The following is an 18,476-nucleotide window of genomic DNA, read 5'->3' as shown; positions in this document are numbered from 1 at the left end:
CGCAGCCGCTCGGGAGCTGCTCTGGAGAGGCTGGTGTTAAACGGGTACTTCCTGTGACGCAGGAAGATGTCTGACTCCCACTTTCCCTTTAGCAAGGTTCACATCCTCGCCTAGGTTTTTGGTTTTTAAAGGGCTGGGCTGGGGACTGAAGGGAGCGGGGTGGAAGGGCAGGCCTTTGCTGATCCTGTTCAAGCCTCCTGGTGGTGACGGCCTGTTTGCTGTGGCCAGGTTTGGACTTGGGACCGGACCCCTTGCTGGTCTCACTTGGGAGGGACTATCTGGCTTACAGTGGGACCTCTCCTATCTGATGCTGTCATGAATGAGGACTGTGCCACCATCAAGAGAAGTCCAGTTCCAGATATTCTTTTTCATTCTAAAGACCCTGCTCTCCTTTTGTTGTCCTTTGTCTTTAACCAGTCTGTTCTCCCTGTCCCATTCCTCATCCTGAGGTCTGTCCTCTACAAGGAGCACTGATCTCTGCCTGCTCCTGCCTTCCTCCCTCCTCCTCCTCAGCTTCTTCCATTTTTCTCCAAAACCCTTCCTGTTCTGCATCCCACAGAGGATGACTCCATGTTAGCTGAGCTTCTCCCAGGTCTGGACAGAGTGACCGAGATGACCTCTCTCGCTCTTGTCCTGTGGCTGGGCTTCCATCCCTTGTTCTGTGTTCCTTCTGGGGCTTGGCTGCAGGTCCCTGTCACCGTTCACCCCTCACCAGGGCTGCCTTCCTGCTTCCAGGTGGCTCACTTTAAGGACTACATCCCTCAGGCTTTCCCTGGGGGCCACAGCATGATCTTGGACTCTGAGGTGCTCCTGATTGACAACAACACAGGAAAACCACTGCCTTTTGGGACTCTGGGAGTGCACAAGGTATTGGTTGGGGCCGTATGTGTGAGAACAAAGTGTGCATGTGTGCGTGCTGTCATTCTGCAAAGAGAATATGTCACTTAGGGTAGAGTTTAGTCTTTGCTTCTGAACTATTTCTGAATTTAACCTTGAGCTTAGATTTTTTTTCTCTCATAAAGGAACCAACTTATAACTGGGCTGGTTTCCATTTAGCACCTGGTAGCCCAGGAATTCAGCACACATCAGAAGGGGACTGGTGCTCCCCACTCTTGATGCCCCTGACATACCTACCACCTTGTTTCTGCTTACAGAAAGCCGCCTTCCAAGACGCTAATGTGTGCCTGTTTGTTTTTGACTGTATCTACTTCAATGATGTCAGTTTGATGGATCGGTGAGTTGGCGAGCATCTTTTAATTCAGAACTGTTGGGACTTGATTATTGGGGTGTGAGAGCTTCAGTCAGAAGGGAAGAAGGGGCTGGCCCGTGTGTGTGTGTGTGTGTGTGTGTGTGTGTGTGTCTTTGTGCCCAGGAGCTAGACAGAAGCAGTGGCAGGAGGGAGCTGAGAGCCAGCACAGCTACTACATAGCTCTCATCTCTGGGAGCTTCAGTCACAGAGCAAAACCAAACCTCCAGCAGAGGTGTTTGTCTTTTTGGTTCTTTGGTTTTTTAAAAAGGTTATTTATTTGAAAGGCAGAGTGACAGAATGAGAGAGGGGGAGGGTGGTATATCTTCCATTTGCTGGTCCCCTCCCCAAACAGCTAAAAAAAGCCAGGGCTGGGCTAGGACGAAGCCAAGAGCCTTGAACTCCATCTAGGTCTCCCACATGGGTGAAGGGGCCCAAGTTCTTGGGCCATCTTCCTCTGCCTTTCCCAGGCGCGTTAGCAGGAATGCTGGATCAGAAGCAGATCAGCCAGGACTCAAACCAGCCACTCTGATGTAAGATGCTGGCATTGCAGGCTGCAGCTTAACCCACTGCACCACAACGCTGGCCCCAAAGAAGTTTTTTTTCTGGGCAGAATGGTCTGTTGCAGAGAAATTGGGAGCACAGCAAAGTTTATTTCTGCAGTAGCACCCATGGGGGCATAAAGCAAATGGTTTTGACAACAGGAAGCTCCTGATCTTGGGGTAAATTGGCAGTTTTTACTTAGCTTCATGGTGGGCCTGGGTATTAGCCCTGTCCATGCCTAGAAATGTACCCTGACCCCTACTTCTGCATCAGCCACGTCCCTGATTGTAGAATGAAGCAGAAAGGAGAAAGATCTATTGGGGTAGGCCCTGGGGTTTTGGTCCTGCAGCCTGTCTCAAGCCAGCCTGGGGGTAAAACAGGGTACTGGGGATAGAAAATCAGAATTGAAGTCATTTTTTCAAGTAGGACCAGGATTTGTACAATCTGAGCTAGAGGCCAGTGCTCCCCTGTTTAATAGCGTAACAATAGGAACTACATAGTTCCCAGTTGCCCATCTTCAGTCACAGTGGAGCCCCAACAGCTTTTTTTTTTTTTTTTTTTTTTTGCTTTTTTGCTTTTTTAAGGTTTATTTATTTGAAAGAGTTACAGAGAGGAAGGGAGAAACAGAAGTCTTCCATCCACTGGTTCACATCCCCAAATGGCTGCAATGGCCAGGATTGGGCCAGGCCAGAGCCGGGAGCTTCATCCATGTGTCCCACGTGGGTGCAGGGGCCCAAACACTTGGGCCATCTTCCACTGCTTTCCCAGGCCACAGCAGAGAGCTGGATTGGAAGTGGAGCAGCTGGGACTCGAACTAGCACCCATATGGGATGTGGGCACTGCACCACGGCACTGGCCCCTTCCCTTGCAGCTGAGCTCTCACACGAGAGCTTTCGTGTAAAGCAGACCCTCTCATGAAGCAGTAGTTTGTCACCGCGCCCCTTCCCTCAGAACTCCTGCCAGGGGCGGGAAGACCCTGATCTGACCTCAGCTCTCCTCTTCCTCTTAGACCTCTGTGTGAGCGGCGGAAGCTTCTTCATGACAACATGGTTGAAATTCCCAACAGGATCATGTTCTCAGAAATGAAGCGAGTCACAGTAAGGAAAGGCCCTTCCCTGAGCGGAGTCCTAGAGGTTTGACAGCAAGGCAGCGATGCCTAGGGTCAGGTGGCAGAGGGAGCTGCTGGGGTGTTTGCCGGTCTCCCCCAGGAGGGCAGGGCATGAAAGTCCTGCCTGGGCCAGCAGCCCGTGCCTCACACCTGCAGCGGCGCTGGAGTGGAGAGGCCCCTGCTTTGCAAACCCTTTGTGCCTTCTGTCCAGTTCAGCATTTCCAGCAGGCACTCCCACGCCACCGCCCCTCACTCCCATGCCACCCTCAGCCTCTCTCCTGTTGTCCCTCAGAAAGCTTCGGACTTGGCCGACATGATAAACCGGGTGATCCGGGAGGGCTTGGAAGGGCTGGTGCTGAAGGATGTGAAGGTAAGGTGGTTGCAGCCGTTGCTTCAGCCTGCTCCCTGATCCCTTCCATCCCTGCCACCCCAGGGGTAGCAGCCGGGGGCTGGCTCTGCAAGGTGGGCCTGTGGGCAGCTCCGGTAGTGGCGGGAGACTGAGGTCTCCCCCAGGGTGAGCAGGGCACCGTGATGGCTGTGGGACATGGCAGTGAGGGGTAAAGCCCGCTCTCCTGGGGGAATTGCTCCTCTAGTTTGTGGTGTCTCTCTTCCTTCTCCTCAGGGTACATACGAGCCTGGGAAGCGGCACTGGCTGAAAGTGAAGAAAGACTATTTGAACGAGGGTGCCATGGCCGACACGGCTGACCTGGTCGTCCTTGGGGCCTTCTATGGGCAAGGGAGCAAAGGTCAGCCGGGATGGTACTCTTAAAAGGGACCACTTGACCTTCAGGCTGGCCTTTTTACTGGCTCTGTCTGCCAGCACAGCCAGCACTTGCAGTCCTAGGATCTGGGCTAGGACTGGACATCTCAGACTCGGGCAGGGAGAAGGTGGGCAAGACCCTGTGCTAGCGTGGCGTAAGGAAGCTCACCAGTGAACCCAAACTAAGGAAAGTAGTGATGTAAAACTACTAGAAAAGGTCAAACAATTACTCACATAGTGGTGAGCTTCCTTCCTTGTTTTTAAATTAACTCCTACTTCAGGACCTGACAGCTTTCTCCTACAGAAAATCTCTTCCTGCCCGAAGACGAAGCTGACACTTGAGGCAGTCTGTTATGTCCCAGACACTGTTGCCCTCCCCACAGCCCCACAGCCGGGAGGGGACTATCCTGATTGACTGAAGAACGGGGGCTCATAAAGGTTACAGTTACAGGGCGCAGAAGAGGTGAACTCTGGCCTTGTGACGCCACAGCCCAGCCTGTTCCTCTCTGCCAAGCTGCCACTCGCCAGGCTCACGGGGATGGCAGAGGTTCTCCCCACCCACACTCGGCCATACTCCCCCCCAGGTGGCATGATGTCGATCTTCCTCATGGGTTGTTATGACCCCAGCAGCCAGAAGTGGTGCACGGTCACCAAGTGTGCGGGAGGCCATGACGACGCGACACTTGCCCGCCTGCAGAAGGAACTGGACATGGTAAAAATAAGCAAGGTGAGGACAGGACCTGGTTGACTCTGGACTGGCTGTCACTACAGGGCAGAGCACGCGTTGTTTCTCTCTCTCCCCCGACAAAGGAAAACACTGATTGGCCTTGGGGGCAGGTTAGGCCTAAAACCAGAGTGCGATGCTTGTGGAAATTGGCCTGTGGGCCCTCTGGGCCACATACCTCGGGACAGGGAGGACCAGTCTTCTCATAATCCCATTACCTAGAGAGGCTTGAAGCTTGACAGCCCAGAATAACATCTTTTCTCCTCCAGGATCCCAGCAAAATACCCAGCTGGCTGAAAATCAACAAGATCTACTATCCTGACTTCATTGTTCCAGACCCAAAGGTATCGTCCTGCCCGCAAAAATCAAATGGCAAGTGCTCTGGTGCCACAGAGGAGCCATCTCAGCCATAATGCAAGTCCACCTAGGCTGGGGTCTAGAGAGTTTAGCCAGTACCCGGCAGGGTGGGGTCCTGAGGAGTCATCTTCAACAGGGAGGAAGAATACCAGTACCCACCACTCTGTTCTAGAAGCACTTGGCTCACGAGAAGACAAGGCTTCCTAAAAGCCCAGTCTGCCAGCTCTTAGCCGGACGTGGTGGGTTTTAACTGTTCTGTATTGCTTCTAGCTGGATGGGAGACGTTTCCTCCTGACCAGTGTCCACCTGTCTGCCTTGCTCCTGACAGAAAGCTGCTGTGTGGGAGATCACAGGGGCTGAATTCTCCAAGTCTGAAGCTCACACAGCTGACGGGATCTCCATCCGATTCCCTCGCTGCACACGAATCCGGGACGATAAGGACTGGAAATCTGCCACTAACCTCCCACAACTCAAGGTGCCAGCACTGGGCCCCGTGGGTGTCCCCACCCCACTGTCCCATCGTGGGCATCTGCCCTGTTCACCCACCCTCTCATCTCCTTCCCCCTTTTCAGGGAGACAGTGGGAAGACAGGGACACCCAGCTGGCACCAGGCCAGGAACAGCTCCCAGTAGTGACCAGCCTGGCATTCTCCACAGGGTCCCTGCTGTGTTGATTAGGAACTGGTGCACAGATACCAGTGGTGGGCATCCTGAGCACTCAGTTACAGGGCCACACTAAGAACCAGGGAAGCCAGCTCCTCTTCCCAGCCACCAGTGCCTACGCCACCACACCCACCACTTGAGGCCTGTGTCTGGGGAGGGAGTGAAACCCTTGTCATTCTCCTGCACTCCTCAGGAACTGTATCAGCTGTCCAAGGAGAAAGCAGACTTCACCGTAGTGGCTGGAGATGAGGGGAGCTCCTCTACAGGGGGCAGCAGTGGTGAGAATGAGGGTGCCTCCGGACCTGCTGTGTCCCGCAAAGCCCCCAGCAAGCCCTCTGCGAGTGCCAGGAAGGCTGAAGGGAAGCAGAATAATGCCAACGGCAAAGGCGGTAAGCAGGAGAGGGTGCTGTGAGGCGGAGACTGAAGGGCCCGGGCCTGGCCTCAGGGTCCAGCTTTGAGGTCATGTGATTCTCTGTGTCCATAAAGCTGACCTTGACTGCATTCCTGCTGTTGTGTCCAGCCGTGGGCCAGAAGCGGTCCTGCTGGGCACTCCATCTGCTTGGGAAATTTGAAAGATGCCTTCCTGGGGGAACCAATCTGAGCAGGGGCTAAGCCCCTTTGAAGCTCAAGGGCTTAGCTGATATTCTCTCCCCCTCTCCTACATTCCTAGCAGCAGAAGGGTCTGGCCCTTCCCTTTGCTGTCCCAGAGACCATTATCAACAGTCCCTATCCTCGTAGTTCTTATCCCAGACTCTGTCCTGCAGGCAACAAGCTGAGCACAAAGCATTCCCCTGTGAAACTGGAGGAGAAGCTAGCCAGGAAGTCTTCCCCGGTGAAAGTAGGGGAGAAGCGGAAAGCTACTGATGAGCCCCCGTGCCAAGCAAAGGTAAGAACAGACATAGCAACCCCAGGCGGGCCAGCTGGGTCCAGGGTAGTGTTCCCAGCCTGGACGTGAACTCTGAAACTGAGCAAGGGTGTTTGAAAAACACTGGCTAAACCCCTTGCCCTCCTACAACTGCTTCTCGGGAATGGGCAGGGCCAGCAGTGCTGCTGCTGCTGCACCCTGTACCCTCTTGTTGCCTTGCAGAGGCAGAGGCGGCCAGCCAGACAGCAGAGAGGAAGGAGAGCTGTGCCAGCAGGCAGGAGATAGAGCCCGGCCTAGCCAGGAGAGGCTGCAAAGGCCCACAGCTGCTGGTCCCAAGGTCCAATAAAAGGGAGCAAGCCCAGTCTGGGCATGGGAGTGTAGTGGTGTGAGTTTGTGGCGAGGACGGGAGCAGGTGCAGCCATCACGGAGCCCGGGAGAAGGCACTGGCTTGGTGACTCCTCCAGCTGAGGAGCCTTTCTCCGTGCGCAGTTGTCAGTCTTTGGTTTGGCAACATCAGTTGAGCACCCACTGAGGCCACAACTAGGTTCAGTGCCGGCTCAAGCCTGGGGAGCTGGTGGCCCAAAGAGTAGATAGAGAAGTAAACCTGCGATCACTCCACGGTGTGATTTGTGCTCCCCACTGCCCTGCCTCCACCCAAACGAAGCACACACTCCGAGCACTTGGGTCCTGAACCCAGACTGGGGGAAACCTTTCCCATCCTTCCCCTGCCCAGAACCCTGGAGCCCAGGCACAGTAACAAACAGGAGTCCTGACCCTCACAGCCCGGGTAGTCGTGCAGAGGAACTTGCTTGATCTTTGGGAGCTATCACGGCATCTGTGGGCACTGAGTCCGAGAGCCACTGGATGGCTCCTGGAGACGTGGTCCCATCTTTTACCTCTAGGCAGGGATGAATGGCATGTCACGTGGAATGACTGAAGGATGGCACCAAGTGATGCCTTGCCTTTTCTCTTGGAAACTCTGCCAGTGTCCTAAACTCAGCTCCCTCCGTGTCCAACTTGCATTTGCTGTCCTGTACTCGGTGGGTAAAGCCCCATCTGCGCCCAGTGCAGGCTCAACCCCACCCTGACCCCTGTGCGTTTGCAGGTGCTGCTGGACATCTTCACTGGGGTGCGGCTCTACTTGCCACCCTCCACACCAGACTTCAGCCGCCTCAGACGCTATTTTGTGGCATTCAACGGAGACCTGGTACAGGAATTTGACATGGCCTCAGCCACACACGTGCTGGGTAGCAGGGACAAGAATTCTGAGGCCCAGCTGGTCTCCCCAGAGTGGATTTGGGCATGCATCCGGAAACGGAGGCTGGTAGCTCCCTGCTAGGACTGGAGGCAGTAGACAGAGGAGCCGCGGGAGGGGGGTGGGGGTATGGGCTTTCTCCTGCAAGCAGTGCGTCTTCCAAACCCACTGACTATATTCATGGTCTCTTCTGCACTTGGGTACCCCGAGTGCAGTCAGTTTCTCTTGCTGGCTTAAATAGATCTTTCAGATCTGGGTGCTGGCTTTGTCATCTTTTTGTTTTCTTTAAAAAGAAGTTTGGTGTTTTTTATAAATCAAATACCTTTAGTATCTTTGTCCTTTCCCACCCCCTAGCAGTTAAGGAGCGAAGGCTGGGCTGCGGAGTCTCCTCCGTGCCGGCTCCTCTATGTCACGCTGCAGAGACTGCCCTCAGAAGCGCTTCTGGCAGAACCTGCATTCAGCCTCGTCCCCTTTGTTTGCCAGGGACAAACCCTCTTTTTAAAGAAAACAAAAATGAACTTTGATGACCTTATTCTCTGGGTTCTGTTACAGGGTGCAAGTTCCCAGTGTGAGGGGATGGGACTAGGAGCAGGTAGGACAATGAGGCCCATGTGTAGCAAAGGGAGGTTCCTAGGGCTACTACCTGCCTCCCCAAATCTGAAAACAAGACCGGCTGCTCTTTAAGAATAAAACCCACACCCAAGAGCAAATCTATACCACTCGCTTAGAAAGAAGGGCTCCTGTGCCAGCTGTGGGTGCTTATCTGCAGAACAAAAGGAAGACAGTTTAGCATAGACAAGTGCTTTTCACCAGAATGTGCTGCAGCCTTGGAAGTATCCTGCTAACACTGCACAGGCTGGGCTGGCCACGGATAAATGTGCATGGCACAGCTGTGGAACTCCAGTGATGCTTACACATGGGGTTACTAGAGATGGCCTCAGACGCATCGCATGAAGCACTCAGTGCAGTGTGACAGGCCCCTGGAGTCGTGTCTACCCTGGTCCATGTCCCAGACCTGCCAGCTCTTTCCTCATTAAACAGGTTAGTTCTCATGCAGCTCCTGTGAGCCGGGTCAACACAGCAACCTCTTGAACACTTGAGTGGGCCTGTGAGCTCAAGGACCACATCTCACCCTCCGTCCCTCATGTATTCAACTAAGGCAGCGCTCTGCTGGGAGGCCAGCTTTCATCTCAGTGGCCTTGTCTTTCACCTACTGTTGAAAATATGCTGGGGGACAGAGGGTGAGTACTCCCCAACCAGCTCAGGACAACTGGTGTTTTTAAATAGGCACCATTCAGTCTGGCTTCAGTATTGGGACAGAGACATTCTTTTTATTCCATCCTCTGGAAACAAAAGAACTGTTCCTTTGAGCACTGACCTACATAGATTTCCCTCCCCCTTTCCAGCCTCCTCAGGCCGAACAACCAGACGGGGCCGCAGAACAGGGCTTTCCAGTCTCGAGCCTAGCTGACCCAGTCCCAGCTCCACCTGTCCTTGACTGCTCACGCAGTGTGCGTCAGCACAGCAGAGGGGCTCTGCCAGCTACAGACTGTCACCTCACTAAGCAGCTAGCTCAGCCCCTTGGCCCTTCTCTGCCTGTTAGTTGCAGTTCACTGTCAACAGGTTTGCGATGCGTGTTTCTTACCAGGCTGATGCATGCTTTACTCTGCTGCTGAAACGATCGTTTTGTAGTCCTTCATGTATTTCCACACGATCCTGAGCAACGTCATCTTAAACCTCCCCAGCAGAATGAGGGAGGCCTGCCCTCCTCTGAACCCTTCCATAAGTGCTGCCATAAAGCTGGCGACAGGCAGAGGTCATCACTGGCTACTGAACAGGTCAGCTCCCCCCACCCCCCGAGCACGAGATTCCTTCCTCCTCCCCATCACACCCTACACCCCAGACACCACTCTGCCTTCCCCTTGGGCACCTGTTCAGGGAGATACATACAAGCCTATGCACACACAGCAATTGCCCATGCAGCTGGAGCTGAGCCACACACCAGCTGTAGCACAGCTATCCAAAAGCTCAGAGTAGCCTGCAGACAAAACCGGACACAGTAGCTGTCCTCAGACTCTTTCCTACCTAGAGTTTAAGGCCCATCTCTGCTAGACCAATGGAAATGTCTCAACTCGCTTGGTGCTTCTTCCCACTTGATCTTCCCATCAGCTCCCACTCTTACATGCTGTTGCATGGCCTTTCCCACATACTTCTCTGTGAGATCTTGGGCAGGCCATAAAGAGACTGAGCAGGGAGCTCTTGACCAAGTCCACATAGCCAAGCATCTCCAAAAGCAATGCAGTCTCTGAAGAGCATGGCCGTGTATGCAGGGCCTGGGGTCTGCCTGATTGGTCAATTCTGTCGGCCAGAGCCAGCAGACTTCTGGGATCACCCTCACACAGGATTGGACAGGCATCTATGTTGACACTTTATTACAAAATTATAAAGCTGAGCTCTGTAACAAAAAAATACATATTTGGGTTTGCTTTAACACCCAAGTCAGTCTGAGATTCTTAATATAAGCCACTTGAAGTAACACATTCACATCCAAGAGATTTCAACAAATTTTACAATATATATTGAGTATTAATTTCTATACAGCTTACTCTTAATAATTTGGATCCAACTAGTCCAATGCATCATGAACCACTCATGTCTCAACCGAAATCTCAGCGCAGTCACAGCAAAAGCCATGGAATTATTGGAAGAATTAGATGTTTCCATAATAATTAAGACCAAGGATCCAAGAGGGGCAGGATCAAAGATTCAAGGATTAAAAAAAATTAATAAAAGTTTTCTACCTGGGTTGGATATTAACTGGAATGGGATCTTGGAATTCCCAACTTTTATTTGGTATAATAATAAATACAAAAAAAATATTTAAAAACCAGAGTTGTTTGACACCTTTTTTCCTAAACGAGACCCTTCACCAGTAGAGGATAAAAGATCAAAAGGCAAGTTCTTTCTACACGATGAGTGACCTAGTTCTGACTGGTTATTACCCAGCTATCAGTACCCATCTTACCTTCCACTTGTATCTGGGAGGTAGGGGAGTTAAGGCCTCAGCAGGAAAAGGAAGTTATAAGGGAGAGAGCCAGCTTCTGCCCTGAAGTTATTGCTAGATCTTAACTGAGTTGCACATACATAGACCTGTTTCACAGTAGAATCGAGGAGTGGCTGAATAAGTGACCCTTTGCTAAATTGGTAGGCATTGTAAACTACATTATTCACTGTCCAACATAAGGGAAAGAGGATACCTTCATGGGAAAATGTGCAAGGCTGTGGCCGAGTCAATGTATCCCAGAACTCTATGATGTTAAGGGAAGTAGCCTAGTGTTTGACAGCTGCTTTATGACAACATTTCATCCCCACAAAGGGGTAAGTGGTTGATGGAGGGCAGGCATGAGTATGTACCAGTGTAACAGGTCCCCTCAGAGGGGTCCCACTGCCTTCCACTCTGAGTCGGCTGGTTCTCATCAGTCTCGGTTGCACAGGGTGTGTATATGGTACGGGCGGGGGGCGGGGGGGGCTCCCGAGGCCCTCAGCTGTGTAGTTTGCCTAGTTCATCCCCTGGTGATGGAGGCTCACACAGCGCTTCTGTTAGCAGAGGTGCTGTGCTTTGCTCAACTTTTAAGCTTTTCTGAAGCCCTTCCATCAGCCTCAGTGGACTGTGAGGACTCGCCTACTCATGTCCTCCCCGACTTGTCCCAGATCAGCAGGCTGGGAGAGGCAGCCAGAGCGACCAACCTGTCTGTGCACGGGCAGAATCCAGCGTCATCTAGTGCCTCCCTGTACTACAAGGCGCTCGTCCATGTCTGGTCTCCAAGAACGGCATGAGAAGTGTGGCTAGAGACCAGAGCTCTCCCTGAGTCTTTCATTTTCAGTGAGACCAAGTTTAAAAACTCCACGGGAAAGACAGGAACTTTAACAAAGTGGTTTGAGATTCCTGCCTGCTGGACGAGGGGGATCAGACATCAGAGGGAAGCAGAGAGCTGCCACCTCCACCTAACACTGCCCCTCTCATCATCTGACATGATGGGCAGTGCAAAGTCAGGCCCCAGAAGAGGCGTGCACCATCCCTTTCATACACACTGGGATTGACCAGAGGTTTGCGAGCCAGATGCTTTGTTGGCGCGCAGCATCAGGTCAGGACCCCTAGCTTCCAATCCCACCCAGCACTTCAGCAACTTTTAACTCACATTTCCTATAGCATTTGTGCTTCATTTCTCCCCAGAGGTAAGTTTAGTGGTCCAGATTCTGTCCTGAGGACAATTATTGGTCTGGTAAACTAACATATTTTTGGTCCAAAGAAACAAATGGAGTTTAGGCAATGTAGCAAGAGACTGCAGCAAAGGTAGGTTAAAGCACAGAAAGCCAGAAACCAGAAATTTAAACCCAAATGTGCTGGGGCAGAAGGCAACCATTCCTAGCAGGACTTCTGACTGCTGAAACAGGCGAGCATTTCCAGGAGGGGGTGCGGTACAGGAGGTGAAACCAGGATCTCAGAAAGGGAAGAAGACGTGGTCCAAGTTCTGGCAAGTCCTCTGTTCATCTGTTACCATCACCAACCCGAGACTGCTGAAACAGGGACTCACCGTGTCATTTGTACCAGTTCCCGCTGGTCTGGAGCTCAGCCAGCCGTGAGGTACACCCCCGGCGCAAGACGGGATGCCCGGGGTGACACGACATCTTTGCTTGCCCTGGTCTTGGGAACACTGCAGATTTTCTTCTGTCAGCCTGCCCCTCTGTGAGCTGGCCAACCCTGGCCCACGTCCTGGGCTGTGTCCCTGTAAGGCACTGAAGAAGCCGATGCAAGCCCTCAGGACCGGAAGACGTGCACAGCTCGGATCACATACTGCCGGCAGATGGGACATTCATTCATGCGCTTGCCACACTTGGTACAGGTAACCATGTGGCCACACTCCAGCAAAACACAGTCAATGGGTGAGTCCATGCAGATCTTACACAGGTTCTCCTCTAGGCCTGATGGCACCGCTCCCCCTGTAAAACGCACAGCAGAGAAAGGGAAGAGGAGAAAGTGAAGAGGCTGAAGGTGAAGTGGGAGAGAGCACACTGACCGAGCTCCCCAGTCCACAGGCAGCCCTCAAGTAGAGCTCTCCCAGAAAACTTCCTGCCAAAGTGCCATCTCGTGGACTGAATGAATCCCAGAACACGAGGACTAAGGCAAATTTGAGTCCTCAAATTTGGAAGAAACAATTTAGGCTATTACACAGAGAGTGAGTGGCACTTAGGGCTCACTACCGCCTGAGGCAGAATGTGTTGGTAAGATAAAACTGGTTCACGGGCCGGCGCTGTGGCATAGTGGGTAAAGCTGCTGCCTGTGCTGCTGACATTCCATGTGGACGCTGGTTCAAGTCCAGACTACTCCACTTCCGAATCAGCTCTCTGCCATGACCTGGGAAAGCAGTAGCAAATGGCCCACAGGGGAGACCCAGAAGAAGCTCCTGGCTTCAGACTGGCCCATCTTTAGGTATTGTGCCCATTTGGCACAATACCACAAAACCAATGGATGGAAGATCTCTTCCCCCCTTTCTCTCTGCCTTTGCCAACTCTGCCTTTCAAATAAATAATTCTTAAAAAAAAAAATTGGTTCAGAAAAGTTTGGAAATGGAACTATAGGCCAGCGCCGTGGCTCACTAGACTAACTCTCCGCCTTGCGGCGCCGGCACACCAGGTTCTAGTCCCGGTCGGGGCACTGGATTCTGTCCCGGTTGCCCCTCTTCCAAGCCAGCTCTCTGCTGTGGCCAGGGAGTGCAGTGGAGGATGGCCCAAGTGCTTGGGCCCTGCACCCCATGGGAGACCAGGAGAAGCACCTGGCTCCTGCCATTGGATCAGCGCGGTGCGCCGGCCGCGGCAGCCATTGGAGGTGAACCAACGGCAAAGGAAGAACTTTCTCTCTCTCTCTGTCCACTCTGCCTGTCCCCCCCCCCCAAAAAAAGAAATGGAACTATAACGATGATGCTGAAGCTTATCTATAAACATATCCCCAACTTAATAAAGCCACTGTCGATGGGGCCTCTTGTTCTATCCCACAAACTCCTGGGGGCTTCCTCTGAGGAGTCTAGGGGGAGGAGCTTGGCAGAGGTGACTGTTCCCTCTCCTGTGCCATCCCATAGAACTTTCATAGCAGGGTCCAGCGTTTTAAAGCTGCTGCCTGCACAGGTGTGGGTTCAAGTCCCGGCTGCTCCACTTCCGATCCAGCTCTCTGCTATGGCTTAGGAAAGCAGTGGAAGATGGCCCAAGTGCTTGGGCCCCTGTACCCGCGTGGCAGACCCGGAAGAAGCTCCTGGCTTCGGATCAGCACAGCTGCAGCCATTGTGGCCATTTGGGGAGTGAATCAGCAGATGGAAGTCCTCTCTCTCTCTCTGCTTCTCTGTAACTCTGCCTTTCAAATAAAATCTTTTCTTTAAAAAAAAAAAAAAAAACAAAAACAAAAACAAAAACAAAAAACTTTCATAGCCCCAGTAGTGCTGGTTTGCCTGCTTAGCTCCCTCAGTAGACGATGAACTCCTTTACTTCAAGACATTCAGTTTCCACAATCATATGCTTGGTGCCTGCTGTGCTCCCACATCAGACAGTCACCTCTGAATCCCCAAAATACATCAGTGGCAGCTGTTCTCTGAATGATAAATGAACATCTCCCTAGGGACACCCACTGCATGCCTGCCATATGCCTGCCGGGGTCTTGAGCGCTTTGCACGTTTTAACTCATGGAATCCTCACAAAAACTATGAAGTAGATACTCTTGCTACTCATTTTACTGATGAGGTAACTGGGGCCAAAGAGCTAAGTGGCCTGCCCAAAGGCACACAGCTGCTAACAGCACTGCCAGGACTCGTCCAGCTCATGGGCAGTAGGGCCATCTGTGTAAGTGCTACGAGGGTACAGACCATGGAGACAGCGTTAGCTGCTCAGTGCACTGAGTTCCCAATAAATGCTAACTGGCTTGTGCCAGTGGTGGGATACAGTGGGCATGACCTGTGTCAGTTCAGCTACAAGAAAGAAAAATCTTCATGTTCAAAAGCTTAGCCATCTCCAAAGTGTCTTAAATTGTAGCCTGAACTTGGTAGCCATAAGTGGGGAACAGGCCTCACAGAGGGAAATCCTCCCTTACTCCGCTGATTCTATACTCCGTTCTCTTCTGGACTATTCAAAAAGAAACACTGGGAGGGGGCTAGCTGTGAGAAGGAGTAAAAGCTGTTCGCCTCCTTTGGGAGCTGTCGGCCCTAACAGGGAGGCTTGGAAGGCGTACAGATACCTCAGATGAACCCGAGTCATTTACGGCATTTCAGATACTTACTCCTCTCAGGATGACAACAAACATACCACACAGTTGTCACAAAAAGAAAGGCAAGCCCCATGTGGTTTAGCCCGATCTTGGCACCAAATAAAGGAGTGAGCCTTGAACTCCAAATGGTTTTGAGGAACTGAGAAAAGCTCAAGTCTTATGTCTGATGAGAAAACATCATCTTGCCTCATCCTGAGCAAAAGGCCATTTTACTAACAAATGTGAGACGTCTTGGAGAAAGTTTGAGGATGTTTCGTAGGCTCCGAGAACGTTCTCGGGAAGACGAATGCGCTCACAACCGTGCAGCCTTGAACTTTCTGAAGCATGCTTCAGGATGTCCCCCCAGATCATCAGGAGTTCTGCTCTGAGTTCTGGGGGTACCCAGAGGCCCTGGTGCAGTCTTTGACACAGAGCGAGTGCAAGGTAGCTGAGCAAGGAGATGTAGCTTGTCCTCAGCATCACACGGGACACTTTTCCTGACCTGTCTCAGGGCAGCTTAACCACAGGGCGCCTTCACATCCCCACCCATGCTTTTTGGTTGATACCAGAAGCTAGATCACCAGTGATCTAGAAGAGGCAGAGGCCCTCCTTGTGTCACCAGGATTATGAAAAGTGAACTGAGCTGCAGTACTGGGTATCTGACTGCCTAATCACAGTATCTTTAACAGCTACACTGGCTGGCGTTTCATCTCCCGTAGTCCATTCAGGTTTTTTGTTGCCTGCCGCTTCAGAGACAGAGACAACTAATTTTTTAGGACAGTTTCTTGATGAAATATTACTTGCAAATAAGTTGTCTGAAAGATTTAAAAAGTTTTTCATAATTTTTTTAAGAAAATCAAATGATGAATAAGAGAAAATACACACAAAAAAGAAAAGAAAAATGAACAGAGTGTGACACTGGCCACTATTCACTTTGTCAAATATCTTACAAATGTTGGCTTCTAAGCTCTGGCAGGCAGAGACACAAATCAGTGTGTCCCTAGGTGTGCTGCCACTCTGCTTCCTTCACGGGGTGAGGTGAACAAGAACTACAGAGGCGGAGAAACCCTGGTTCTCAGTGACTTCCTCACTCACCCCCTCTCTGGAAAAACACAGGTTCACACTTCTTAGACTGCTAGCAGGGACCAGGGTGGAAGAGAGGAAGAGTCTAAGCCCATTCCCAAACAGAATCAACTACATACCGTTTTGGTCTTCAGCACCACACACTGAAAAGCAAAGAGAAAGGCGTGTGAACATGTGATGGCGAGGTGGCCCTGCCGTCGTTTCTGAATGCTGACCACCTCCCTGCTAGGCACCAGGCTTGCCGCGAGCCCAGACATCCGCCCTCTTTCCTCCCTCTGCGTGCTGAGTATTCCCGTGAAGTTTCTGCTGGTGTACCTGGTCTACTCTCGGAAAGGACCCCACTGGTCTGCATGAACAAAACCGCCAAGTAGAAGGCTACTATATAAGCACAACATGCTTTTCTATTGCCTCTGAAGCCAGGACTAAAGTCGAGAAAGAATAAACCATCTATTTCAGTCAGTCTGGATAAGTTTCCACAGGGAGGCCTATGTTCTGTTCCCCCGGGTCTTTGATGGGGTGGTATTCCACCTAATCATAATCAGGTAAACAGACGATGTCACCTAACTCTGATGCAACGAGTTACTGGTAGAGGAAAGTTTGAAATCTGACTTCAATCATTATTACGCAAGGAATCAAAATGTTGCTCTGCAGGAACTAGAACAATTGGGAATGGGAGGGAAGGTGAGTGTTCTGTGGTGACATGATTCCAGAAAATGCTGAGTTCAAAACAGCCAAAAGGAGCAGGTGTTCGGCACAGTGCAGCCCATATTCCAGTGGCTGGGTTTGATTCCTGGCTCTGCTTCCAATCCAGTTTCCATGGGAGGCAGCAGGTGATGTCTCAAGTTAGTGGGTCCCTGCCACCCACGTGGGACACCCAGACTGAGTTCTGGACTGCTGGCTCCAGCCCAGCCCAGCCCATCCCTGGCTGTTGTAGGCATTTAGGCAGAGAACCAGAAGGAAGATGGCGCCCTCTCTCGCTATCTTTTTCTCTCCCTCCCTCCCTTCCTCCATCTGCCTTTCAAGTAAAACAAAAAAATACATCTACCATAACGATAATGGGGACAAAGTATATTTTTCCCACACTCATTTAACCCCAGACCCAGATATTTTTCTGGGCAGCTCCAGGAAATGACACCATGTAAAACATGTTGGGAGACTGGCAGAAGGAAAAGCCCACATTCAGGCAGAAGAGATACGAAGGGACTTCAAAAAGTTTGTGGTTGAGGCCAGTGTTGTGGTGGGCAGGTTAAACCACAGCCTGTGGTGCTGGCATCCCATATCACAATGCCAGTCCACTCCTGCTTCCCAGCTGTTCTGCTTCCAGTTCAGCTTCCTGTTACTGTTCCTGGGAAGACAGCGTAAGATGGCCTAAGTAAGCCTCTGCCACTCTCGTGGGAGATCAGGATGGGCCAGCTCCAGCTGTTGTGCCCAGCTGGGAAGTGAACTAGCAGTTGGAAGATCTCTGCCTTGGGGCCAACACTGTGGCATTGCGGCAGGTAAAGCCACCACCTGTAGTGCCAGCATCCCATATGGGTATCTGTTCAAGTCCCGGCTGCTCCACTTCCCATCCAGCTCTCTGCTATGGCCTGGGAAAGCAGTAAAAGATGGGCCCCTGCACCTGCTTGGGAGACCCAGAGGAAGCTCCTGGCTCCTGGCTTCAGATCAGCACAGCTCCAGCCATTGCAGCCATCTGGGGAGTGAACCAGCAGACAGAAGACCTCTCTCTCTCTCTCTCTCTCTCTCTGCCTTTCAAACAAATAATCTTAAGGGAAAAAAAAGATCTCTGCCTCTCCCTCTCCATCACTCAGCCTTGCAAATAAGTACATAAATCTTTAAAAAGTTTGTGGAAAAATGGAATTAAGTTTATTTTGGTGCAAAAAAATGTTGAAATCCATGCAGTTTTTCCATGATATGCATTGTCCAGGAACTTTTTGAACTGCCCTTATGTATTCACGTGTGCAATGATTTGCTTCCTCCTCTCCCAGCTATTTAGAATAAGCACCACTGGAAGCAGCAGCTGGCTACGGAAGGGACAGCACGGAGCAGGGAAGGCCATGGACATAGACCAGAAAATCCTCAGTTCACATACGAGTTCCACAATAAAAGGTTTACCCCATGGTTGCTGGGGATTAAATAAAGGTAATCAATGCCTACTCCAGTCTTGGCACTCAACCACAAATGACAGCTACTGTTAGATGTGCCTATGTTCAAGGTGACTCCCTCTGCGGCTAAAGGTGTGGAAACTCAGGTCAATGCTGTCATGCTCGAATGACAGCAAACAATATGGGGTTCTGCAGCTGCCACCCAGAGAGCCCCCTCACCCAGGTGCTGGAGTCCTTTCTGATCTTTGTACAGGCGTGTCACCCTCTCCATCAGCTCCCACTTCTCACAGCAGCCCTTGTAGTTGACAAAGTTGCGAGCCAGGATCTCCTTTAGCTGCCGCACTGTCAGGCCTTCGATGTCCTCTAGGTGGGTCAGGTCAGACAGAGAGGCCCTCCGGCCTGGGACGAAGCTGTCCTCTGAGTCAAGGGACTGCAAGGACAAGATGAGATTGGTGGGCTCAGCGCTTACTTCCCCAAGTGCCC

The 18,476-nt window shown here is 51.7% G+C and overlaps 2 protein-coding genes across 13 annotated transcripts in view; one reads left to right on the top strand and one right to left on the bottom strand.

Annotated features, from left to right (window-relative positions):
* The window catches only part of LIG3 (DNA ligase 3), a 30,948-nt gene extending 20,541 nt beyond the window's left edge, over window positions 1-10,407 (top strand). For 3 of the 5 annotated variants that reach the window (XM_070061066.1, XM_070061067.1, XM_002719232.5), the window contains 11 exons: window positions 736-867; window positions 1,155-1,234; window positions 2,799-2,886; window positions 3,190-3,267; window positions 3,520-3,643; window positions 4,242-4,384; window positions 4,651-4,725; window positions 5,067-5,213; window positions 5,594-5,789; window positions 6,165-6,286; window positions 7,371-10,407. In XM_070061066.1, coding sequence (XP_069917167.1) covers window positions 736-867; window positions 1,155-1,234; window positions 2,799-2,886; window positions 3,190-3,267; window positions 3,520-3,643; window positions 4,242-4,384; window positions 4,651-4,725; window positions 5,067-5,213; window positions 5,594-5,789; window positions 6,165-6,286; window positions 7,371-7,604 — 1,419 coding nt within the window. In that variant the 3' untranslated portion in view covers window positions 7,605-10,407. Of the gene's footprint in view, window positions 1-735; window positions 868-1,154; window positions 1,235-2,798; window positions 2,887-3,189; window positions 3,268-3,519; window positions 3,644-4,241; window positions 4,385-4,650; window positions 4,726-5,066; window positions 5,214-5,593; window positions 5,790-6,164; window positions 6,287-6,487 lie in introns of all 5 variants that reach the window. The other 2 variants (XM_070061068.1, XM_051825456.2) reach the window with 2 other exon arrangements.
* The window catches only part of RFFL (ring finger and FYVE like domain containing E3 ubiquitin protein ligase), a 79,637-nt gene continuing 71,096 nt past the window's right edge, over window positions 9,936-18,476 (bottom strand). For all 8 annotated transcript variants that reach the window (XM_008271115.3, XM_017349034.3, XM_051825472.2 and 5 more), the window contains 3 exons: window positions 18,213-18,423; window positions 16,011-16,034; window positions 9,936-12,521 (listed from right to left, as the gene is read on the bottom strand). In XM_008271115.3, the coding sequence (XP_008269337.2) occupies window positions 12,340-12,521; window positions 16,011-16,034; window positions 18,213-18,423 (417 nt within the window). In that variant the 3' untranslated portion in view covers window positions 9,936-12,339. The remainder of the gene's footprint in view (window positions 12,522-16,010; window positions 16,035-18,212; window positions 18,424-18,476) is intronic.

The sequence above is a fragment of the Oryctolagus cuniculus genome, chromosome 17, assembly GCF_964237555.1.
Source record: "Oryctolagus cuniculus chromosome 17, mOryCun1.1, whole genome shotgun sequence".
Taxonomy (NCBI): domain Eukaryota; kingdom Metazoa; phylum Chordata; class Mammalia; order Lagomorpha; family Leporidae; genus Oryctolagus; species Oryctolagus cuniculus.
This window is presented reverse-complemented; position numbering and strand designations above follow the sequence as displayed.